Source organism: Schistocerca piceifrons, chromosome 8 (assembly GCF_021461385.2).
Source record: "Schistocerca piceifrons isolate TAMUIC-IGC-003096 chromosome 8, iqSchPice1.1, whole genome shotgun sequence".
Classification (NCBI taxonomy): domain Eukaryota; kingdom Metazoa; phylum Arthropoda; class Insecta; order Orthoptera; family Acrididae; genus Schistocerca; species Schistocerca piceifrons.
In genome coordinates this window covers 148,145,738-148,172,143 of record NC_060145.1, presented here as the reverse complement: position 1 = coordinate 148,172,143, position 26,406 = coordinate 148,145,738, and the positions used below count along the sequence as shown (strand labels likewise).

The following is a 26,406-nucleotide window of genomic DNA, read 5'->3' as shown; positions in this document are numbered from 1 at the left end:
AGTATAGACACTGGAAATTAAAATGTCCTGTGATGCCTCTCCTGCTCCAAGTCGGCCCGTTTGACGTCCTACCCCCCGTAAGGTATTGCAAATTCGGTGAGACGTTATGTTCTTCATCATCTTCTTCTTCTTCTGCTTCTTCTTCTTGTCTTCTTCTTCCTCTTTGCCCTATCCTGTTTCTCTACGGGGCAGCAATTAATACACGGGTTTTGGGAATGACAAGGCAATCTGTATACTGAGCAAGCAGTAAAGGAAACAAAAGAAAAATTCGGAGTAGGTATTAAAATTCATGGAGAAGAAATAAAAACTTTGAGGTTCGCCGATAACATTGTAATTCTGTCAGAGACAGCAAAGGACTTGGAAGAGCCGTTGAATGGAATGGACAGTGTCTTGAAAGGAAGATATAAGATGAACATCAACAAAAGCAAAACAAGGATAATGGAATGTAGTCTAATTAAGTCGGGTGATGCTGAGGGAATTAGATTAGGAAATGAGGCACTTAAAGTAGTAAAGGAGTTTTGCTATTTGGGGAGCAAAATAACTGATGATGGTCGAAGTAGAGAGGATATAAAATGTAGGCTGGCAATGGCAAGGAAAGCGTTTCTGAAGAAGAGAAATTTGTTAACATCGAGTATTGATTTAAGTGTCAGGACGTCATTTCTGAAAGTATTCGTATGGAGTGTAGCCATGTATGGAAGTGAAACATGGACGATAAATAGTTTGGACAAGAAGAGAATAGAAGCTTTCGAAATGTGGTGCTACAGAAGTACGCTGCAGATTAGATGGGTAGATCACATAACTAATGAGGAGGTGTTGAATAGGATTGGGGAGAAGAGAAGTTTGTGGCACAACTTGACCAGAAGAAGGGATCGGTTGGTAGGACATGTTCTGAGGCATCAAGGGATCACCAATTTAGTATTGGAGGGCAGCGTGGAGGGTAAAAATCGTAGAGGGAGACCAAGAGATGAATACACTAAGCAGATTCAGAAGGATGTAGGTTGCAGTAGGTACTGGGAGATGAAAAAGCTTGCACAGGATAGAGTAGCATGGAGAGCTGCATCAAACCAGCCTCAGGACTGAAGACAACAACAACAACAACAAGGCAGTTGGTGGCCAGGATGTCCTCACTGACTGCAGCACTCCACATGGGATGGAATCTGTGTACCCCAGCTGCCTGCGTCTAACCTAAATCTCGTGTGCAAGCGTCAGAAGCATCTCAAAACGTTTTCGTAACGTATGTCTAAGGCGAGACATGATTAAAAACATTATATTTTCCTAGTAGGTTGTAGGAAATCGCCTAGAAGCGACGTCCAGACTTGTCGGCTCACCAGTCCTCGTTTATCAGAGAGGTGGATTCGATCAGGTGCATGCTCGTCTTCCCGAATCCCAGAAGCGGCACGTTAATGTGCTTGCTTTCCGGATGCATGTCAAACGTTCTATAACGAAGGTCTGCTTAAAAGTAATGGCTCCACATTTTTTTATGTAAAAACTCTTGAATCTTTTTAAATAAAGCAAATGTTATTAACATTCTACGTCTTTTTTCTGCATGTGTTCCTATTGTTTCCCAACATATTCACATTTCTCCCAACGAAAGACCAGTGTTTTGATACCGTCCGCGTGGAATGTTTCACTTTGTTCACGGACCAATTACCTCAGCTCGGCTTGCATCGCTTCATCATATCAAAGTGAAGTCCTCGCAGATATTCTTTTATTTTCGAAATATCTGAGCTCTCTCTCACATGCGTTGAGTTTAGAACCACCGTTTGCTTCATTACCAGCACGAACAACTCAACGTCGCGCATTACTCACGTCGACACAATCATCATCTTACTCATTTTTAATTCTTCTATGCATTTCAATTGGAGGCACGTTTTCTGCAGTTACAGTCTCGATTACAGCACGCTGTTTCTCACTCATCGGCCTAGTTACGTCACGCACCGCCACGTTACACGCTACAATTCGGAGCCCTCTATCGGCAGAGAGATGCAACTTGCGTCAGCGAAGCATGAAATTTGACCGAGTAATATCTATGGCGTGTAATACCTCAGCCGATATTGAGAACAGAATAATAAATTCGGAGGCTTTAGTTTAAAGCATGCTCTCGTATAACACACGTAATACAAGAACGCAGCTGAAACAACAAAACAACGATACGTGGCTCCTTTATCACTCTTAAAAAAAGGAATGAGCTAGCCCCTCTGAAATTAACACATTAAAAAGTCGTAAATGGTTTAGGGGGCAAGTCGAATATTTCACAGAATCCTAAAAGCCGTGTCACATTGATAATCTAAAATAGAGGGCACATTAGGGGGTAAACTAGTCTCTCTAGATAAATTAATCTTTGTTTTCTTGCCTGAAAGTCAAAGAGGTTCACTCAAAAGGTGCCGCACTGTAATATGTACACCACAGCCACCACATGTTGCAGGTTCCTCTCGCTGGAGAAAGAAACCATGTGTCTTAGAGCTGTGTCCTATGAGAAGACGAATGAGAAGAGCTCATGTCTATTGCATGTCTGGAAGGAGGTACGTTACAGTCGCATTGTTGATTACTAGCTGCATCTTGCTGTCTGACATATCTATCCATTATTCTTCACATGTGCACATGATTCTTTATCTCTTCAGCGATGTGATAGCATCTAGGGGGACGGAAAGCTGAACTATATAACACGTGCCGGCCAGTGTGGCCGAGTGGTTCTAGACGCTTCAGTCTGGAACCGCGCGACCGCTACGGTCGCAGGTTCGAATCATGCCTCGGGCATGGATGTTCGTGATGTCCTTAGATTACTTAGGTTTAAGTAGTTCTAAGTCTTAGGGGACTAATGACCTCAGATGTTAAGTGTTGCATTGTGCTCAGAGCTGGAAGCCTTTTAGAGAGTAAAGTATCGGAGCGAATTAGGCAATTAGCAGTTTGAACACACCTGATCTCCTCCGGTGCCCTCTAAGGCGGTTATAGCGCCATCGTAAGAGTCGGAGCTTCCCAGAGGTTTTTGCACACTCGCTGCAAATATCCATGACTCTCTGATGAGGTGGTTGTCAATCATGTTTGCTGAAAAGCCAGTATTGACAATGTAGAGCGGCACCTCGCGCCGACTTTATTATTAATTGGTAACTACATTAGTATGATATGAGATCCTAATACACTAGCTACATTAAGAGCGAAGTTCTGATCGTCTAAAGACTGTAGCATTCGGAACACTTCATGTCGACTGTTATCGGTTTGAAATTGCTGCCACGCTCAGCGACGGTAACATTGTGACACTGTAGTTGTCTAAAGAAATTTTGTTGTGTTGCCTGCGTGACTGTGTGGTTAATTGATTAACAACAGTAACAGTATATACATTTAATTACATTATGCAAAATGAGATATCATTACAAATGGTAACTAAAAGTTTTAATGTAATTTTCTTCTGCTCATAGCGTACTATTATTTATTTATTTATTTTCGTTATAGCCATCTACTGGCCACGTTTACACAACTTCCCTCACTTTCTAAATTTCTCTTCCTTCCTCTTTCCCCAGTACTTCTTCTTCCGTTGGCTCACTCGTGCACGTTCTTCTACCGAGAATACTCTCTTCTTCCTCGTTTTCTCCTCGAAGAAATCCTTCACCTCGTCAACGTTTTTCCTACCCATCTGCCTGTTCACAATTTCTTCTGCCGTGATCTCGCATTCTCCTATATCCCAGTGTACTTCTTTCGCCCATGGAACTTCTGTCTTCCTGTTAACCTGGAAGAGAGGAATCTTGTGGGCGAGCCTCTCTATCCTTTTAATATGTCCATAGAAAGACAGTCTTCTTTTCTTCATTGTGGTAGTGATATTTTCAAATCGTTGAGAAAGTTCTTGATTTGATCTTAGGCGGAACATAAATTCATTAGATAATTTTCTGGGGCCAAGAAATTACAACAGCGTTAACTTTTTTCATAACCTTTCCTACAACTATGTACCACATTTGAAGATGACCGTCTCTATAATGCGTATTCACGAATTCATGTTACGCCTGTTCGAAATTTGTACCATAGTAGGTGATCGGTACGAGTAGCACACACCCGTGAACTATCGGTACTACAAGATAAACAATGAAACATTCCTCTTCTCACATCCCCTAACCCAGCAGTGGTCATGCTACTTTTCCCTCTACCCCTGAGATAAGTGGCCTACTTTACATAGCTCACAGTCAAATACACTAATGCCAAACTTTTTTTTTTTTTTTACTGAACAGGAAAGCTACGCTGTTAAGAAGCTCTTAACGTTAGTTGACTTAGTGGATTCGAGTGTTGGCCTAGTTGCTACATGCATATTACTCGTATAAAAAAATAAGGCTGAGAAAAGGGGGCCGTACGAATTCTTGATACGGACCATATTCCGTCCGCGGACCGCAGTTTGACTGGCAATGCTCTAGAGGGTCGCATCTAAAAGTGTCCGCCTTGCTCCTTGGAAGAGAGGATGAGAAGCAGATTACAAACAAATCGGTACCAGAAACTTGAGCCCTGTCGTCGTTGATTTCAGCAGACTCACCCCACCATGATGGCCAGGCAGAGGGTGACGGGCACGGTGACGGACTGCGGGTCGTAGCTGGACGTGCTGCTGGTGGAGTCCTCGTCAGCGGAGTCGTCGAGGTCCTCGTCGGCCTCTGGGTCGGAGACGACGCCGTCTTCCGAGAAGGCGCCGCCGCCGCCGTCGAGGTCGCGCAGGCCACCCACGCCCACCCCCACTTCCGCCCCCGTTCCCAGGGGTCGCTGGCCCAACGAACGGCGCATCGGGGGCGCCCGGCGCTCCATCTGGAACTCCTGGAAGGACGCTGGAGCCGATGACGACCTCTGCACATCAGAGAAAGGCATCAGGCGGAATCCAATTCTGAGCATATTAAACTCGTGATCGTATAGGAACACAAATCAATAAAATTACAAACTATTTTAATAAACTTTTTTGGAACAGTGATCTAAAACTTTTAAAATTTTTCTTTTTAAAATTCAGTCTTGATCACACAACGTATGTTACAAGAACATAGGTGACCGGTTTCGGTCATATCACATGACTATCATCAGACCCATGGCGTCCTTCGAAGACGGTAGGTGGAGCACTCTTCTCAGCTGCTGTGATGTCGAGCTGAGAAGAGTGCTCCACCAACCATCTTCGAAGGATGCCATGGGTCTGATGATGGTCATATGTCCGAAACCGGTCACCTATGTTCTTGTAACATACGTGTTGTGATCAAGACTGAATTTTAAAAAGAAAAATTTTACAAACTATTTCCTGAATCAGGAAATCGCTGGCGTCATTTACAGGAAATAGTTAGTTTATAAACAACAGCACGAGGAATGAAAATACAAATTGAGAAATTAGCACCGTGCCATCCGTTATTTGTCCACTCAATTTTGGATCCGAAAACACTTAGAGGTTGCATTCAATTTCCTGTTATCTCTACTGAATCAACACGCGCACAACGAAAGATAATGAGAAGAAAAGTCTTGTCATCATCGAAGGTTGTGTATCGCTTATAAAAAATGTCGAGATGAGCTCCTTCTAGCAGTACTGCGATTAAACGTGGCAACCACACAAGACATTCTTAAAATTTCATTACATAAGATGAAGTTTGCAATCCATAAAAATAAAATTTCTTGAATGTCAAATTTTAAATATCCGGGGTGCTATATGAGAAGTGATAATGATAATAACGTAGATGAAAACATGTACAAATTTCAAACGATATGTGGTAATTTCAGTGGAACATTTAACTGCAAGACCATAAAACATAATAAAATGAAATATATATAAACCATGAGGTTAGCATAACTGTAGTGTGTACTTGAGAGCTGCATAAATAAAAAGAAAGGTAACAGAAAAATACATATAGCAGGCATAAAATACTTGAGGAGAAATAGATTGTGAAACAAGCGATGTAAGTAAAAATGGAACTGTCCAAAGTCGTTTGCCTTGATATGGGCAAGAAAGTGAATATAGCTACAGTTTGAGAAACTTCCTAACAGAATGGAACATGAAGAAGATCCGGCACTTCAACCGAAAACGGTGAATATAAACTTCATGAAGACGGGCCAGGCGTATGCAGGAAGAATGTGACGAAAGTATAGCGGTTGGCGATGAATACGTACCTTTTCAGATAGATTTGACGTATGTAATTCTTATTCTGGGGATGCCAGAAAAGTGCAGATGCGTCTTTTACCAAATGTCTAGATAGCTTGTGAAGACCTTGCAATCATTTTTTAGTGCGATACATGATATGAAGTAAGTCACCCCTATCGCCGTCTCTTAGAAGGATTGGTTGACAGCTGCATAAACTAAGGTGATCATGATGACTGCGTTTGGTGCACAGTGTCATGTACGTAGGAGGACAGTCGGCTATATCATATCTCACATTTTGTAGTGGCGTAACTTCTCAGACTCGCCCCTTAGGAATCACGTAAATATAAGAAGCAAAAGCGAAATGGATACAGGGAAAATGTGAAGGAACTGGAAAATAAATGATCTAAAACAAATAGAAAATAAAAGAAAGATTCTGAAGATACATTAAAGGCCTCTACGAGAAGAAGGAACTGTCTGCCATAATGATAGAAAATGAAGAGGGTGCCGATTTCAAACACATCGGGATCCATTATTACAGGCACAGTTTGAAAGAGCTTTGAAAAACTTTAACTTCGACTGCACACGTACCATCGATTTTGAGGCAGAATATCATCCACACAATCACCAAGATATGGAAGGTAGTTATGAAGTTTTAAGTGTCACCTATAAAAAACGAAGTTAATCAATTGTTTGTGTGTTTATCTGTCTGCATACCTGGTACACACTGAAAACCGCATGATAGAGTATCATCACTAGAAGAGCCAAAATCAAAGAGTAAATATTGGCGGTAATTCGTTTTCGACAGCAGGAAAATAGTATAACTGTCTTTGGGTGTCTATATTGTCCTTACATAACTGCAGTATTTCCCTGCTACCGAAAGCGAATTACTACACGATATTATGAACTGGCTATGGTTTTGGTTTTGGTTTTCGATTTTCGGATAGAGTAGTCTGTTAGATAGAAGCGGCTCGGAATGCTGTCTCTGTGGCGTGGAGAGGGAGAGCTGGGGAATCCACGACAACTCTACATGCCATTCTTCACTGGAAACAGACTTGCTGCTTCTATGAGTTATCAAATATTGACTCATTCCTTGTATTGTCTTCCTCTTTTCTCATATGAGGAAACCATTTGGTGAGGACAATTTGCAGAATTTATGTAATTACATCTGCGCCGCAACGTTATCTATGATAACAGTAGAAGCCGAAGAAACGAAATAAAATTTATGCCATCACTTGGATCTGAACCCAGGTCTCCTTGCTTACTAGCAGGTCTATAGATCACTTACACCTTGGGTATAGGCAGGATTTCCCCATTATATCCAACGCTGAGATGCCATTCCAATACCGTAGAGCCTTGGAAATAGTGACTAATTAAGAAGGAGAAAATAGACTGAAGATGTGGATGGAAGTTTGCGTTAGGGGGGGGGGGGGGGCATGGGATAAGAGTAGTTACGTAGACTGCTACTGCGGTATAATGACTAGCAAACTTGACTATTAAACATGGAGATCTGGGTTCAAATCCCGCCTCTGGCACAAATTTTAATTCGTTTCTTCAGCTTATACCATTATTGTAAATTTCCAGAAAGCAGACGAGTCGATTCCCCAAACTGACAAGTTTTGTTGCAGAGAGAGCGACTGCAGAATTATTTTGAGGAGATTTCGGAGTGAGTTAACACGGGAGGAACACGTGTTGAGCTTCACAATATCAAAATTATTACTGTCGGAAAAGTGACACTTCTAAAGTCATAATCGGCAAAAAGAACATAAATAAGGGTAGGAGTAACTCGTTTGAGCAAGACCTCAAGAGGCGCTGACCGAGGATGGATCTGTAAGGGATGTCTGTTCCGTGTCACTGACGCAATAATCTATTTGGTTGGTCATCTGATGTTAGCAAAGTACAAACACGAGTAGTCGCATAGGAAGTCACTTTTATTGGTGTTTCAAAATTATATTTTTGAATGTGACAACATCTACAGATATAGACGGGATTAGCTGCGATGAACAAAGATTATGTTGCACTATTGAGTCATCTCTCAGAATGATGTCGATAAATAGGTCAATGCTTTTTATCTTGCTGTGGACTTTCTTAGTGTTGTGTTTGGCAATCGCCGATAGCTTTTTGATCGTAATTGCGGGCGTCATTTTTTGTCATCTTGGAGACTGTCGCGTGTTTCGGTGTTATGAAGTTTCAGATTAATCCTGACGTTTCCTTTACAAAGTCCCATGTGGCAGTGCCATTATTATTTGATCTCAGCGGGGAGTCACTAGATAGACAATTTTAAGAGAGATTAGTATTACGAGGAACTGGCTGCTACAGTACAAGCTCCGTGAATTCTGAACGTTGAATGTTTTATGCTTACGTCGGTATTGATGCTAATGTACTTAATGTCTACAGAATTACGTACGGTCTTGACAAAATATGGTTTTTTCACCATTTTCCTTACTACTTATTTGAAGATGTACAAATTTCTTCACTAACTGTTTTCAGTAATGCAAAGAGTAGGCATGCTACGCGGGTTGGAGCCCTTTGTCAGAACAAATGCGGATCAGGTAAGTGCAGATAGGGATTAACACGCACAATCAGTACGGTACGGCAGCGACTGCACTGAACCAGCGGATACGTCTCTGGCTAACAGATGACGCAAGCCTGTTAAACCATCGCTCATTGCTGCAGATAGTTTGTTCTTAAGGACTCTGCCAGATTTTATTTGTCGTATTCCTCTTAACCTTCCTGAATCTATAAACTAGTTACTAACGGGTATGTAGGATTGACATCACAAGTGGAATTTCACGAGACGGCAAATTAAACTTTGTGAGTAGGCCAACTCCAACATGAAACACTGATTGTATTTCGACACTTACGTCCCCTGAGAAGGACAAGAATCCTTTAGGAAACGGATGGTGAAGAGCAGACGGTAGCCTGAAGACGAGGAGGCGGCTCACCTACCTGCCAGGGGGGCGGTGGCGGAGGCGGCGGGAGGCGGCGGCGGCGGGCGCAGCCGCGGCACAGGCAGAGGCGCGCGAAGGTCCACTTGAAGCTGCGCGCCAGGATGTCGCCGATGTTGGACAGGTAGAGCAGGAACAGCGGCATGCCCACGATGGCGTACACGATCGTCGCCAGCTTCCCCCACTCAGTCTTGGGCGTCACGTTGCCGTAACCTGTCGGCACACGCCGCCTTCACAGCTCAAGCACTTCTACACTCTGCAGCTAAAAATCAAATGGTTCAAATGGGTCTGAGCACTATGGGTCATCAGTCCCTAGCACTTAGAACTACACTACTGCCCATTAGAATTGCTACACCAAGAAGAAATGCAGATGGACAAATATTTTAATTACATTTTCACGCAATTTGGGTGCATAGATCCTGAGAAATCAGCACCCACAACAACCACCTCTGGCCGTAATAACGGCTTTGATACGCCTGGGCATTGAGTCAAACAGAGCTTGGATGGCGTGTACAGGTATAGCTGCCAGTGCAGCTTCAACACGATATCACAGTTCATCAAGAGTAGTGACTCGCGTATTGTGACGAGCCAGTTGCTCACCCACCATTGACCAGACTGCTGGCCAGGGCAGCAGTCGAATATTTTCTGTATCCAGAAAGGCCTGTACCGGACCTGCAACATGCGGTCGTGCATTATCCTGCTGAAATGAAGGGTTTCCCAGGGTCAGAACACATCTGAAATGTAACGTCCACTGTTCAAAGTGCCGTCAATGCGAACAAGAGGTGACCGAGACGTGTAACCAATGGCACCCCGTACCATCACGCCGGGTGATACGCCAGTATGGCGGTGACGAATACACGCTTCCAATGTGAGTTCACCGCGATGTCGCCAAACACGGATGCGACAATCCTGATGCTGTAAACAGAACCTGAATTCATCCGAAAAACTTACTTTTTGCCATTCGCGCAAGCAGGTTCGTCGTTGAGTACACCATCGCAGGCGCTCCTGTCTGTGATGCAGCGTAAAGGGTAACCGCACCCATGGTCTCCGAGATGATAGTCCATGCTGCTGCAAACGTCGTCGAACTGTTCGTGCAGATGGTTGTTGTCTTGCAAACGTCCCCATCTGTTGACTCAGGGATCGAGACATGGCTGCACAATCCGTTACAGCCATGCGGATGAAATGCCTGTCATCTCGACTGCTAGCGATACGAGACCGTTGGGATCCAGCAAGGTGTTCCGTATTGCCCTCCTGAAACCACCTAATCCATATAATGCTAACAGTCATTGGATCTCGACCAACGCGAGCAGCAATATCGCGATACGATAAACCGCAATCGCGATATGCTACAATCCGACCTTTATCAAAGTCGTAAACGTGGTGGTACGCATTTCTTCTCCTTACACGAGGCATCACAACAACGTTTCACCAGGCAACGCCGGTCAACTGCTGTTTGTGTATGAGAAATCGGTTGGAAGCTTTCCTCATGTCAGCGCGATGTAGGTGTCGCAACCGGCGCCAACCTTGTGTGAATGCTCTGAAAAGCTAATCATTTGCATATCACTGCATCTTCTTCCTGTCGGTTAAATTTCGCGTCTGTAGCACGTCATCTTCGTGGTGTAGCAATTTTAATGGCCAGTAGCGTACTTAAACCTAACTAACCTTGTGGTGTCACCACCAGACACCACTCTTGCTGGGTGGTAGCCTTTAAATCGGCCGCGGTCCGGTAGTATACATCGGACCCTCGTGTCGCCACTATCAGTGATTGCAGACCGAGCGCCGCCACACGGCAGGTCTAGAGAGACTTCTAGCACTCGCCCCAGTTGTACAACCGACTTTGCTAGCGATGGTTCACTGACAAAATACGCTCTCATTGGCCGATAGTTTAGCATAGCCTTCAGCTACGTCATTTCCTACGACCTAGTAAGGCGCCGTATTCAGTTACTATTGATATTGTGAATCATGTACCGTCAAGAGCGACGTTCAATATTAATGGATTAAAGTTAAGTATTCCACCAGCTACGTCCGTTTTTCTAAATTCTAATTTCCTTGTCCTGTTCCAGACCTCATGTCAGCCTGCGTGAGCTAAAACGCGTGCCTTTCGGCCTTCTCTAGTAACACGGTGTAGACTCTCCTGCCAACCACAACAAACCTAAGTACATAACACACATCCATGCCCGAGGCAGGTTTCGAACCTGCGACCGTAGCAGTTGAGCGGTTCCGGACTGATGTGCCTAGAACCGCTCCGCCACCACGGCCGGCTCTGCAGCTAAACTGTCCCATCAAAAGTGTCCGGACATCCTTATGTAACGTGGAATTGAACACTAGACATCACGAGACCGGTCCACCACAATAATAGGAGGCCGGAGCATTGTGTTGTCAGTAATATGGGACCGTCAGGAAACCTCAGTGACCCCGAAACTGGACAAGTCACGGATATCACCTAAGTAATAAATGCGCCACATGGACAACCACTGCGAAACCATGCTGAGCTCATGTATTAGCGGGCAGAGACTATTGAGCATCGCGAATGGTAGTTGTAAATAATCGCATGAAATCAAAGGGAGGAATCACTTGCGAGTTGCATAGGACTACCAGCAGTGCAGGTAGCACAATGATTGTGCAAAAGGGTTTAGGAAGAATTGTGTGGAGTGGTCGAGCACTCTTTGTAACATGCATTCTGTAGTCTATGCTGTCCACCTGCTTAGCTGATCGGTAACGTGCCTGCCTCCCATGTAGCGGGCCCGGGTTCGATTCCCGGGCGGGTTGGAGATTTTCTCCGCTCGTGGACTGGGTATTGTGTTGTCCTCCTCATCATTTCATCCTCATCACTGGCACGCAAGTCGCCAAATGTGGCGTTGACTGAAATAAGACTTGTACTCGGTGGCCGAACTTCCCCGGATGGGTCCTCCCGGCCAAATATGTCACACGCTGATTTCATTTTTTTGTAGTCTATGCTAAGCGACGGTTGAGCTGGGTTTGGCGGGTGCATGTGTAGCGCCAACAATGAAGGACAGAGGAGGTCGGATTATGGTATGGTGACGTTTCTCGTGGTTAGGATGTTGTTGAATGAATTCGAAAACATATGAAAATAATTTACTGAGTACAGCAGAGGAACTGTATAAAGCAGCATCTGTGGACAATAATGTTCCGGAAAAGAACTGGTAGGCCTAGATTCCCGACCTGAGCCAAATGAGCTGTTGACTTCCCTCTAGACCCCAGAGTCCAGCATATCTAACTTGTGTGGTTTCGGCTCTTAAGGAGCGTCGGCTGCTGTTCTTACACAGACTCTCAGACACCTCGGTGAAAGTGTTTACAGGACCACTGAAGCAGTCATAAAGGCGAACGGTGGAAGTACCCCATATTAACGTTGACTAGTAGGTGTTCAGAAACTTTTGATCACACAATGTATAATTAAAATAAAATGGGAAACTTGTAAAGCGAAATATCGGTTAACACGAAATGATACTGCGATCGCAACATAACGCCATATAATCCCATGCAATTTCCTTTTTGATACGAAAAAGAAGTCTGTCTTACGTTTTATGCACCTTTATCCTGCGACTGTGGTTTAAATGGCAGATTCTACGTATTAACACTACGAACAGTCGCTGTATAATGCTTGCTTTTTAAAACATTAATTCTTAAATTAGCGAGCATTCGATCCACTGTAGTCTCTTCAAATACACTCCTGGAAATTGAAATAAGAACACCGTGAATTCATTGTCCCAGGAAGGGGAAACTTTATTGACACATTCCTGGGGTCAGATACATCACATGATCATACTGACAGAACCACAGGCACATAGACACAGGCAACAGAGCATGCACAATGTCGGCACTAGTACAGTGTATACCCACCTTTCGCAGCAATGCAGGCTGCTATTCTCCCATGGAGACGATCGTAGAGATGCTGGATGTAGTCCTGTGGAACGGCCTGCCATGCCATTTCCACCTGGCGCCTCAGTTGGACCAGCGTTCGTGCTGGGCGTGCAGACCGCGTGAGACGACGCTTCATCCAGTCCCAAACATGCTCAATAGAGGACAGATCCGGAGATCTTGCTGGCCAGGGTAGTTGACTTACACCTTCTAGAGCACGTTGGGTGGCACGGGATACATGCGGACGTGCATTGTCCTGTTGGAACAGCAAGTTCCCTTGCCGGTCTGGGAATGGTAGAACGATGGGTTCGATGACGGTTTGGATGTACCGTGCACTATTCAGTGTCCCCTCGACGATCACCAGTGGTGTACGGCCAGTGTAGGAGATCGCTCCCCACACCATGATGCCGGATGTTGGCCCTGTGTGCCTCGGTCGTATGCAGTCCTGATTGTGGCGCTCACCTGCACGGCGCCTAACACGCATACGACCATCATTGGCACCAAGGCAGAAGCGACTCTCATCGCTGAAGACGACACGTCTCCATTCGTCCCTCCATTCACGCCTGTCGCGACACCACTGGAGGCGGGCTGCACGATGTTGGGGCGTGAGCGGAAGACGGGCTAACGGTGTGCGGGACCGTAGCCCGTCATGGAGACGGTTGCGAATGGTCCTCGCCGATACCCCAGGAGCAACAGTGTCCCTAATTTGCTGGGAAGTGGCGGTGCGGTCCCCTACGGCACTGCGTAGGATCCTACGGTCTTGGCGTGCATACGTGCGTCGCTGCGGTCCGGTCCCAGGTCGACGGGCACGTGCAGCTTCCGCCGACCACTGGCGACAACATCGATGTACTGTGGAGACCTCACGCCCCACGTGTTGAGCAATTCGGCGGTACGTCCACCCGGCCTCCCGCATGCCCACTATACGCTCTCGCTCAATGTCCGTCAACTGCACATACGGTTCACGTCCACGCTGTCGCGGCATGCTACCAGTGTTAAAGACTGCGATGGAGCTCCGTATGCCACGGCAAACTGGCTGACACTGACGGCGGCGGTGCACAAATGCTGCGCAGCTAGCGCCATTCGACGGCCAACACCGCGGTTCCTGGTGTGTCCGCTGTGCCGTGCGTGTGATCATTGCTTGTACAGCCCTCTCGCAGTGTCCGGAGCAAGTATGGTGGGTCTGACACACTGGTGTCAATGTGTTCTTTTTTCCATTTCCAGGAGTGTATTATGCCAGGTGCAGCTAATCTGTGGGATCGTATCGTGACGAAGGTGTAAATCAGTGGATTATATAGGTTCTGTGTTTTAAGGCCGTAAATGAAGAATCCTGGTGTTATTTTGTCACAAGTTATTAAGTTCCTGAAGTGGGAATGACAACACTTTGTAATGATCCATTACACACGTATGTGGTAGATACAGCAAAGAGATCCACTTTCCACAACTATTACTGTTCATAGCTTAAAGTTGAGTACTTTTAGCAATAATATTATTTGCCTTCATAACCTTTAATTTTTGAGGGATTTTGTCAGACACAATGAACGCAGTTTTAGTTATGTGAGTATGCTGACATACGTAGATGCAGTCACGTGGCTGCCCACATAACTTACTTTAATTTTCATCACTTGTACATTCCCGCAGTTTTATAATCTTAACGGGAGTTGGAGCGGATATTTTTTTTTTCACATTTGCAGATTTTTATTTCATTATAAAATTTGCTATTTTCCGAAAATGTGAAAAATTTTTTTTTACGCTCCAACTCCCCTTAATATTATAAAACTATATATATATATATATATATATATATATATATATATATATATATATATATATATCACTTATAAACTCACATGAGAAGTATTTTTTTTTGTTTAAATATAATCTTCAGAGTTTGAAAATGTTAAAATTTTTACGTGCATTACTTCAACATCTAATAAAATGGGTAATTTTTTTTATACAGATATCGGTGGATTGCTGTGTTATAAAGGATAAGAGTGTTGGTCACGTCCAGAAGAGGATGGGCACCAGGATGAGGAAGTTGAAACAAAGTTTGAGAGACAAGGAACTTTCTGATGGTAGATCCATGAGAAGCAAGCTGAAAGACAAAATGATTGATGAACTACAGCAGTATTATAGGATGCCATTAGAAATAATATTGAGGATTTTTTTAAAATGAAGCAGGCAGTATGGGCTACCTTCTTCCACAGACTGTCAACTGATGAAAAACCCGGGGCACCACCTTTGCCCTCCTGGACCTGGTTCATGTTGCAGTTACCGCAATGCCCAGTACTCAAACACTTCATACATCCATAAACATTCCATCCGAGTAGCAGTCATGGATATCGTAAAAACTATTTACAGAGACCTGGCAAATTCTGAATTACTGGAGAAGTGTCTGCACGGTCAGACTCAAAATCCCAATGTGTCGTTCAGTAATCTTATATGGACTAACTTAACAAAATATTTTATTGTTAGAATGAAGACACTAAAATGGCAGGTCAGTCATGCTGTTATTGCTTTTAATGATGACACCATTGGTAGGGTGAAAGTGCTACAGCATATGGGAATTAATCCTGGAAGAACCTGCAACAGAGAACGGATGGACAAGGTTCGCATTGACAAAGCAGAGTATGCAACGCAGATGGCCAGTAAGGAGTCCAGAAAGAAGAAATATAAGAAAGAACTTGGAAAAAGATCTAAAGGATGATATTCAATGTGATGCAGGATGCTTCTGAGTGACTAAAAATAAAAAAAAATTAAGCATATATTGAGTGAGTTGCACTCTTTTGAAACTTTTGAAGATGTTCCCGAAAATTTACATTATCTGTTGCATTTTTCCCTAAACCTCAGATATCACTTCGAGTAGAGTATTCAGATTTTCAGGGAGTAATACCAAACATATCCTGAGTCTACTAAATTAAAAGATGAACATAATGTTACGTATAATTAAATTATTTTGGAAAAATGTATAAAAAGTACACAAAATTTAACTGAGTAATCAAAAAATTGTATTTCCGGAAGCAATTGCTTAAATGCAATTACTGTAGCTCAGTAGGCTTACAACATACAATTTAATGTCCTGTAAAAGTTTCATATTAATGGCTACAGTGGTCCCTGAAATACAGGGAAGCCAGTCACTAAATTTAACATTATCGGGATAGGGCGTTCCAACTCCCCTTAAGTATGACTAAGTTGGGACAATAGGGTGATTTCACGTTTGTTTGGGCGGGGCAGGACCAATAATACGTGGGCAGCAGAAGAGTAATGCAGGTGGGTAATTAGGGAAGTAACTGGGAAAATCGTGCGACAGAAAGAATGTTGCTGTATAGGGTGGTTATAATTCAGTGTGACTGTGAAATAATAGGGGTAGTGGGTAATTGGAAATAATGAGCCATAAGGTCAAGAGCGGAGAAATGGGTTGTAATAACGAATGAATCATTGGGTAGGTGGGGAGGAGTTATGAAGTAATGAGGAAGCATAGTGGTAAACAAATAGAGGTGGTAACTGGGGACGAGTGTAAATGGATTCTATTCTCATATAGTGTTGTTAAGGGAGGGAAGGAATAGGGTACCTGTGTAACTGAGAAGGTAGCAAAAAAATGAGTTGATAAAGTAGTGAGATAATGGTGTTTCCGAGGAATAGATAAATTTTGACAAATGCAAGTAATATAGAAGAATGAAAAGACAATAATTTTATAAACAGGTATTGAAACAAAAAATTTCGCCCATAAAAGACGAAGTTGTATTTTTTAAGTTGCTCGGTGTAGGTAAGCATTTTACACAGATGCACTGTTGAAATCTCCCGCTGCTCGCTGCCACACCCATAATTATTGCCAAAAGACTGACCAGGTGCACAGTCACTGGTCCCAGTTGCAGGTTGTCTATAACGGCTTCCGGTACAACAAAAATTTCATTTTCAGTATTCGTTTCATTACTGACCGAATTTAAGAATTTAAAATGCTGTCTCAATCTGCATAGTAAGCAGTATAATTTTACGTTAATATGAGATTAAAGATTTATCGCGGCGTATCTCACGGCGCTCAAAATAACCATATTTTATTCTTCCAGTACGTAAGAATGAGGGCACTTATAGACTTCCAATATGATTTACACATAACTTCAAATTTTTATGAACTTTTTTCGTTGACCGCCCGCCCCCCACCCACTCCCACAGTAATGAAAGGCTCATTCAGTAAAACTTCAGCATCAGGCTCGTGTTTTTAATTTATTACTTCTTTACTACCAGCTCTATTAGCAACACACATTACAGACAATATACACATACACCGCTGAATGTAGTTGCTCATTTGTATCACCGTACGACATATGGTTCATGAGATATGTCGTCATAAACATTGGTATGTGTGGAAGAATATCTTTTGCTTAAAACAAAGCGCAAATTAACCAGACGACATTTATCCTATGTTTGATATTGAGAGCATTTAGCGAGTTGCAACAAACTTTATACACAGTTTGAAGCCTGTTATAAACTGATTCTCGCTTACATTCTTAACCTCAAGCACTTAACACGTTAACTGTTTTGTGAAGTTAGCAGAAGTCTGAAGCCTTACGTAAAGGAGTTCGCTGCTGTAAAGAATGAGAGGTTTACTGGTATCGACTAGTACAGTAAGAATATTATTTTTGTATTGACTCTGCTGATCAAGGTGAGAGAACTAATACGTGAACAGATCAAACGGAATTATCTGTAATTATTGTGATGTTACGAATGCCATCGAATGTTTCTCATTCTACGTTGTTGCACCATTCCAAGCTCAAAAAAAAAAAAGAATAAAAAAGTCAGTAGTCTTAAATTTTTGGAAAGTTATGCGATGTAGGTGCAGTAAAATACTGCATCATCTCAAAGTGCGCTGTGCACACGTCTCCGTAGATCATGTTAGCATAGAACGCTTGCACTGCACTCATTGACTTGAATGCAGCTGGTTCGAGTCCCGATGTTGGGTGTAAGTTTTATTGCTAGTATTCGACGGGCAACGGGAGACGATTTGGTGCCCTACAGTGCCCGATTATCATAATTTCCGCTAATGGCGCAGGTTATTTCCAAATGTGTCCAGAACACTTCTCTATGAAACTGTTGGGGGGGATCTGTCCGTCAGAACGGTCTTTAAGATTGGTGTCTACTTCCCATCAGCCCCCACCCCCTCCTCACTTAGAGCTATTCGAGATGAAGATGCCATATGTTGGCATCGGATTTCAGGCTTTCACTGCTTTATCATCACTATCATCATCATCGTCGTCATCGTCGTCGCCGTCATCCATCACAAATAACTACAACGAAACAACAACAACAACAACCATAAAAACTGAAATATGAAACTAAACGCTGCATGCAATTATACATTAACGATATTGAGCAATTATACTTCAGACAGTTGACACGTAAACCGCTGAAACGTGGTACACTAAAAGGTTGCTTTCTGATTCATGTACTTTTCAATCACGTTTTTAGTCCGCATGAGTATCACATTTGATATGTATTTCTTTTTTAAATACAGAGTAATTTGTACTAGCACGTTCCAAACTATCTCAGTTTTTGGAAAAGTATTTTTATGTCTGAGTTATCCCATTGCCCGACTACTAAGTGGTGAAGTTCTCAACTACGTAGTCCTTGTTCCGCAGTGCTACTGTAACGGTTCAGTTACATCCGTTTCTTCTATTTCGCCACCCGGCCGGTGCGGCCGAGCGGTTCTAGGCGCTTCAGTCTGGAACCGCGCAACCGCTACGTCGCAGGTTGGAATCCTGCCTCGGGCATGGATGTGTGTGATGCCTCGGGCATGGATGTGTGTCATGTCCTTAGGTTAGTTAGGTTTGAGTAGTTCTAAGTTCTAGGGGACTGATGACCTCAGATGTTAAGCCCCATAGTGCTCAGAGCCATTTGAACCATTTTTTTCTATTTAACCCTGAAACATTAAGTACAAATTTAAGGCCATGATAATGACTCTGAAACGTTTTCTGAGTGGTCGGAGAAGGGCGGTATGTAAAAATGAAACTTTTTTATTAATAAGTTTGTGAATATCTGTTTCATACTGTCATCAATGAATGAATCAGCTATTACTCAGGATCACATCCCGATGGACATAGTACCAAAGTGGATGCGGTGGAGGCGTGCAACAATTGAGAGATTCGGCGACCACAACTGGTCGCTCTTTACTGAAGACTAAAATTTGATTGTATGGAGCGAACCGCTCATTCTGTACTGACCGCCTTACACAGGGGTGACAGAGGTCCAGCGAAGACATCCCTGATTGCAAAAATAAATACCTCGAAAACTAGGATCAATAAACGATTGCTAAAAACGACACAGATATTGTGAAAGCTGGAAGAATTTTCTACAGAACTTTAGAGATAGTTCAACTGCCAACAGATGACGCTGTAATTGCAATACACAGTGTCTATAAATACACCATTTCAGCTCGGAACGAAAAGCTATGTAGTTGAAACGTGAAACGAGGTTATGAAATTGAAGGAAGGGGCTTAAATCATTCTGTTTCTAGTACTGGAATATCATAGGTTAGAACACAGACCTACAGCAAGATGCAGATACATGATTTCATGTTGCAAAGGCAGTGAATGTTAAAACTATTTGCAGTCTCTTCACAGAATTCCAACGGACAGACAGCGTGGCTGGTGATTGAGCGAGGAATGTTGGCCCCAGGCAAACTTCAGTTACTCTTGAAAATTTCTCCACTGTTTCTGAAATTACTCAGCAAAATCCAACAAAACCCATTCGAAGAATTGTAACAGAGACTTGTTTGAAGCGTTAGAGCACGCAGGAAATACAGAGACTGAACTTAAACATGTTCTCATTCGAAATCCAGAGTCACCAGTCCGAACTCTTCGCGACAGAGGGCTGACTTTATGAACCAGATTCTCCCAATGATTGATAATGAAGGATTCGATGTTGGAAGCATCTGGTTCACACATGAAGCACACTTCCATGTCAATGAAGAAAACTGGCGATTTTGAGGTTCTGAAAATCTGCATCTGCGTGAAGTGAAATAATTGAACCCTGTTTGTTCTGCGGTATGCAGTAGAGGCATTATGGGCACCTTTTTCATGCGAAAAACGACCACTAATGAACGTCACGTTGCTATTTTGTAACTATTTGTCGCCAAAGAGGCACCGTTGGAAGATCTACCACGCACCTAATGGTTCGAGCAGGATTAGGACAGACCACGTCGCACCGGACAGGTGATTTGTTGTCTTGAAGAGTACCTCGGGAATTGTCTTTGCTTTTGATTATTGAAAATATACTGGCGCACGGATGGACTGCCCGCAATATTCGCCCGATCTGACATCTTGTAAGTTCTCTATGTGCGGCACATTGAGAGACTCTCTCCACCGGAACCAGCCCACCATGCTGGACGAGTCTGAATCGGCGATGTGAATAGCACCTGAATGCTTCTCCGTTGAGAAGCCGCAGGAAGTGATGTCAAATTCCTTTGTACGTTTGCGCCACTTCTGTACTGTGAATAGTGGACACTTCTAGAAGATTGCGAGGTGATTCCAGAGACTGCTTGCAGAGGACGAGTTTGATTACAAACGCTGATACTGTACGAACTGCACAGCTTACGGGGCAATCGCTTAGCAGCTTTTCGAACTAGTTCGAAACCTCTGTACAAAATTCTTACTGTTTTCATAACAAACATATCTTTTGTTTCACTCGTCTACCTACCTTAGTTTCCCAGATATTTAATTTTGAAATCAGTGACTCCTTCGGTGGAGATCCCGTAGTAGCCAGCTGGAGGTGCTGGATGAACAGTCTGTGGAGTAGATATCCCATTCGTCAAAACGTTTCGAGACTGGGTTTATAAATAATAGAGAAAGATTTAGAGTGTTATTTTAACGCTTCAGGGGTTCTTCATAGTCTCCGCCCACAATGCACAGAAGTTTATAAGCCATCTCAAAAGAAAGTTCTTTCTTTTCGATGATGTTCAACTATCGCTTCACATTCGCTTCAATGTCAGTTATGTCGTCAAAGCTTTGCCGATAAATGTGATTTTGTGTTCTTCGTCGTTTCCTGGTAGGTTTGAGTTAATAACACCAAGTCTCGCCACTCGTTGTTAGACGTCGTGATCTCCTGCCCTTCATTGCTTACATATTCCGCCCTCACAATCATATTCCGCACATCAAGACGCTTCATTCGAACCCTAACTCGATAAGATAAAATCAATGTTGTATGAATTCATGTAAACGATATGCAAATAACTAATAAATCAGAAGTGCGCACCATGGTTGAAATACTCGAGGTTGGCGTACACACATACATTCCAGACACGACGGCCACAGGAGCTTTTAGTTCAGGAGAGCAACCGCACGCCAGGACGCCGGTCCCAACCTATCTACGTCGGCCAGTGACCGCCTGTAGAGCAGACAACGTTTGCCCGAGTGAAAGGACGACCCCGTGTTTAGCTTAAAAGCAAATTCCGCTACATTGTGTGGGAGCGCCCAGCCTACACATTCTTTACAAATATAGCACGCAGTTTCAGAGATTTTCACAGGAAGACAGCACACGCCAAATACCGTTGCTACAGATTTCCGGATTGGTCGCCTTAAACGGAACGTCATTCTCCCATTTTAGAAGAGAAATGCTGATTGGCAGACGATATTCCTGACGCCTTGAGCTGAAGGAGTAATGGAAGAGAACGAAAGATATACCCCTTCACATCTGGCATCGAGAGGGGCCGTTCCGTTGACGCTCTTGGAGCGAGAACACGTAACCAGAGCGTGCGCGCTCGTACGTATACTCAAAGAGCGAGGAACAAGTCTCTCCTCAGTACTTCACTGGGAGAGCACCTCTGTCGAGAGCAAATCTGAATGCGTCTCTATACTGAGTCCTTGCGATTAGGCGTTGTTCACTGTGTTGGCTGAAACACTTATTGTGCGGTGTGAACGGACAGAGTTATAGTTAAACGCCTGCGAGCGAATTTTTGAGTGGCATCGCGGTGGACTGGTTATTGGACTGGTGTAATACACCAATAGACTAGGGGCGAATAGGAGTCCTTGACTTCATCAAGGCGTAGGGAGAGTTTGATTGGTGAAGGTCAATCCAGATAGAATGAGAGTTATTTTATTTGTCAGCAGCGAGTGGTGCAGACAGCAGTCATCGTAGCTTAAGGTATTGTGCGCTACAGCTCTTGCGAGCCCCATATTTCCTCCACAACAGTACAATATACTGCATTTCACACACGACAGCCTCGACCATACCTAGCAACATTCTAAAGGATAATTATTCAAGTTGAGTAGGAGCAGCTCTCAGCCATTCTGCCAAGTGAATAACAATCTTAAACTTTGTATAGAAATTTCACTAGCGAATCCTATCCTTAAGACGTAGCTTCACATTCCAGAAAGAACCCATAAATAACGTGTTCAGTTCATAACTAAAAGTGCCATTGTGATTTCCCAGAATTTTCGCAAAATAAAATAATAACTTTCGTTAGTTTTATGTTTTTCTTACACTAACTAGCACTACTCCAGTACCTAAGTATCCCACTAGTTATGTAAGAAATTTTGTGAATTTTTGTGTCATTTCCTTACAGCGGACGACTCCAGAAGATATTTATTGCTGAAAGTTTTTCAGGCATTTCTCTTTAGAACGTTAGGAGCGTCTGTCGGACTTCTGTAGTAGTATGGGGGTGTAAATTGCATCATGCAGGAGCCACAGGGTAAAGGGTATATCCCAGATTAATCTGATGCGCAGAATGATAGAATAGCACCCATACGCTCACACCATGATGAGTCTTTCTTCCAGAAAATAATTATTCGCATTTTGCATGTCAATGATGGCGCATCCTGCGTTGACACGTCGTTTTCGTTCGGGAGTCAAGAGTGCTAGACATACTTTGTACCCACGTTTCTCTTCTTCAAAACGTTCTGGAGAATGTCTCGCACGATTGATTCAGAGCTCTACAGTTAGTTGATCCATTTCGATTTGTGACACAACAACTTGACACAATACAATTACACGTTTTCTCTACACGGAGGTTCGGTTGTACACTGTTGAATGGAATCCATACATAAGCGTCTAAGGCTCATCAAACGGACTTAGGAACCAAGCAGCGAACGATGCTTGTATACAATATGTATAATTATAATGAATTAAGTCACCGATCAGTGAATCATACTTATGTACAACATGTACAATTATAATAAATTAAGTCACAATGGATCAAGGTGACAGTCACTTAGGATAATAACGCAGTCTTAACACACGTTTCAGTTTTTATAGCTAATTTAATCACAAAAGATGCAATTCTAGCAGAGCGAGCAGAACAGTCGCTGGGAACCTACAACCATTATACAGTGCATTCTAATCTCCTTCGAATAAATGGTTCACTAAAAAATTTCGCTCTCATAACTTTCTTACGTTAGCAATTTATAAGTCTCGATATCTTCCAGCGATGCACAGAGACTATTAAATTCCGAACAATTGAATACAGAAATGTGTCTAACTGAGACACGTTCAAACATGTGTAGCATTCTGCCACACGGTCGACCTTATCCCACAAACCTCCACCAGCAAAAGACCTCGATGTCCGCCATGTGTGCTCTGTCTTCAGTGATATCAGGTGACACCACTTTGCTCAAAAGAACATCTGTTTTCCTGACCATATGTATACACAATTTTCCACATGTTTTAAACATTTCAGTATATGTATATTATACAATGTCGTTCACACACATTTAAAAGTAATTTCATTGCATCTACACGTTGTCCTATAATTCACTCTCTTCTTTTCAACGTTTCACAAATCGGTACAGTCATTGCTAGTCAGACATGCCCCTTTATTCGTTCTCGCCGTTTCCGAACTACGTGGATCAAATGTTTTCTTGTAAATATTGGTATGCAAATTTATTACTAAATAAATAGGGACAAACAAATATTAGTGTTAACTATCCATGTATAGACTAACTGCTTCGTGTGTTGTGGAGAATTTTGCTGGTGACAGTCCAGTCTTAATCGGAGAATTCTGTTCATAATCAATCGGCAGTTTTATTTATCTACATGCAAAATATTTTTTGTTAGAGGCTTTTATACACAAACAGTTGCTATATCATGTGCAATTTCAGTGTGTTGACACGTATCGTTAAACTTATTACATGAGTTTTCACAAGCTATTGTTTATAGCTTATTCTATAAAATGTTGACAACATGGTGATTTTTACTGGGGCTGTTTTTATCTTCCAGTTTTAATATTTTATTCTTTTGTATTTTAGCTCCAAATTCAGCCAGAATCTCGACATTTTAGCGTGGTGTAGCCAAGCGGTTCCTCAGTTCCACCTCTCTCCCCTCATCGGAAATTCGCGTAATATCCGTCAGTCAGTTCTTGCCGTCTAGATTTGCTGGTCAAGAGCAGGGTTCACAGAGCCGTCACTATCAAAGATGTAACTTCACGCTACAGTGTAGAGTGTTATCTTACACCTGTTGTTTAGTAAAAATTGGCACACTACCAAAGCTAGTAAGATCACTTGTATGGGAGGTAAAAATTGGCACAGCATCAAATCCAGTAAGATTGCTTGTATGGAAGGAGCCCTTTGGATGGGCAGTGTATTTAAGTCCTAATTATACGATATTGGAATTTTACCGTGAGAAGTGTGACGTGCGATAGGCTATTAATAAGACGATAAATGTAAAATACCTGCGCGATAGATAAATACTTTGTGGAATTTAAGCATCTCCTTGCGAACTCGACAATAAAGATATACAGGCTGTATTAAGCTACGACAAAGAGATAATTATTCCATGTTTGACATTGGAAGAGAGATATTCTATGTCGGATGGAGAGGAGATTGTTGGAAGCCGTCATTAAGGCAGTAATCTATATTTTATGGTATTGAAGAAAATAAATACATATAAAAGCACAAGGAGTATCAGGTGTGTAGAGTTCATAGCCCTTAATCATTTCAAAAGAAACATTCAGTGATTATAAAGACGCAAGTCTTTCGGAAGTGTTGGGTTTGATGGTGCGAACCTGCAGTATTACACGGTTTTGGGATTCGTTGAGAATATTTCTCCGAAGACCTAACTAATTTCCTAACTAATTTCACTAATTAGTTGGACGCCACATTCCATACACATGACGCAGCATAGCACTTGTCTGTACCGATCGATTTCCGTAGAGCGATAAATTATTTTTAGCGATTTAAGATGGAGAATATCCAGTAAGGAGACTCAACGAGGCCTGCTACTGCGAAACGCGTATGGTATTACCGTATTCTTTAACTTGCGGCAAACAGTAAGCAGTATAGACTTCATAACCATCGCAAACATAAGCAAAAGGACTCAAATGAAAGAAGCAGACAGTAAAAAGGAATCACTAAACCAAACCATAAATAAAAGTCAGTTAATAATAATACGCAATCGCATTAATAAAACGCTCATGAAATAACAGAGACAATAAAAATAAGAACTTTAAAGTAGACAGTAAGTAGCTGTAAGGCTATCAGTTTTCGAGTGCGGAGTATTGAGTGCTTCAACGCTATCCCGCAGGTCAAAGCGAGGCACGACTACCTTATATGGACTAATTTCACACTTGTAGCAATGTACAGATATAGTCGGCATCCTCCGGTAAAGGTTTCCGATTAAATTTGTGGATCAGTTACGTCGTGTAAAATGTCTCGCTCGCCGCACATCGACAGAAGTGCTGGGTACTCTTGAGTCCGCACACGAGTGTGGTTTCGCGCGGTACCACGGAAACTCCACAACATGGACGAAATCAAAGTTTGAAGATCGCCGTTATCTTTCATGACACGATGCTGCCTTTTTATCAGATACCGATATCACTGGCTCCGTTCTTACTTATTACCGACCTGCCCCCTTCTGTTAAATATTGTTGTAGGGTACTAAATAAATGTGGAAATTACACGGAGTGCGTTTTATATGTTCTATATTTCTGATCGCTCACCTTAGTGTCACTTCAGGAGAATGTTTATTTATGATTATGAAATGTTATTTTCCGTGGTGCAAGAAATAATTACTTTCATATCAGGCTCTCTAGGATGCAAAAGCTTCCTCTGAGCACATGTGTTTTGAGTTTGGATGTTGTAAAACATTACCACGGTGTGTTTATCCCTGTGGTTGGAGGTTGGCTTTTAACCGGTGTTCTAATTTCACTAAGTATTTCTGGAAATTGCTTTTTACGCCGGAAACAAAGCTTCTGCTATTTATCCCAATGTAAACTAAAATGGTACTGATACTCTGTAGTTTATAAATTTGATATATAATATCTGTGGTTTTGATCTTTATATTCCGTTGCTCTCATTTAAAGCAAATAAATAAATAAATAAATAAATAAAACCGTTTCTTCGACCGTTAGTAAACGGCGTTATATTTAGATTTGATTAACAAAAGAAAATTCGATTGCAAAACGCGTTCCCTAATATTTATTCCATCACAACACTTATGCATCATAAATACTGAAAAAAGTACGAGGGAGTGCTGATAAGTAATGCCTCCGAATTTCTTAGGTGTAAAATCGTAAGCATTATT

The 26,406-nt window shown here is 42.6% G+C and overlaps 1 protein-coding gene across 1 annotated transcript in view; it reads right to left on the bottom strand.

Annotated features, from left to right (window-relative positions):
- LOC124712144 (TWiK family of potassium channels protein 18) overlaps positions 1-26,406 on the bottom strand; it is a 1,284,422-nt gene that overhangs the window by 103,452 nt on the left and 1,154,564 nt on the right. The window contains exons 6-7 of the mRNA XM_047242441.1: positions 9,026-9,237; positions 4,514-4,815 (exon numbers count right to left, since the gene is read on the bottom strand). Coding sequence (XP_047098397.1) covers positions 4,514-4,815; positions 9,026-9,237 — 514 coding nt within the window. The remainder of the gene's footprint in view (positions 1-4,513; positions 4,816-9,025; positions 9,238-26,406) is intronic.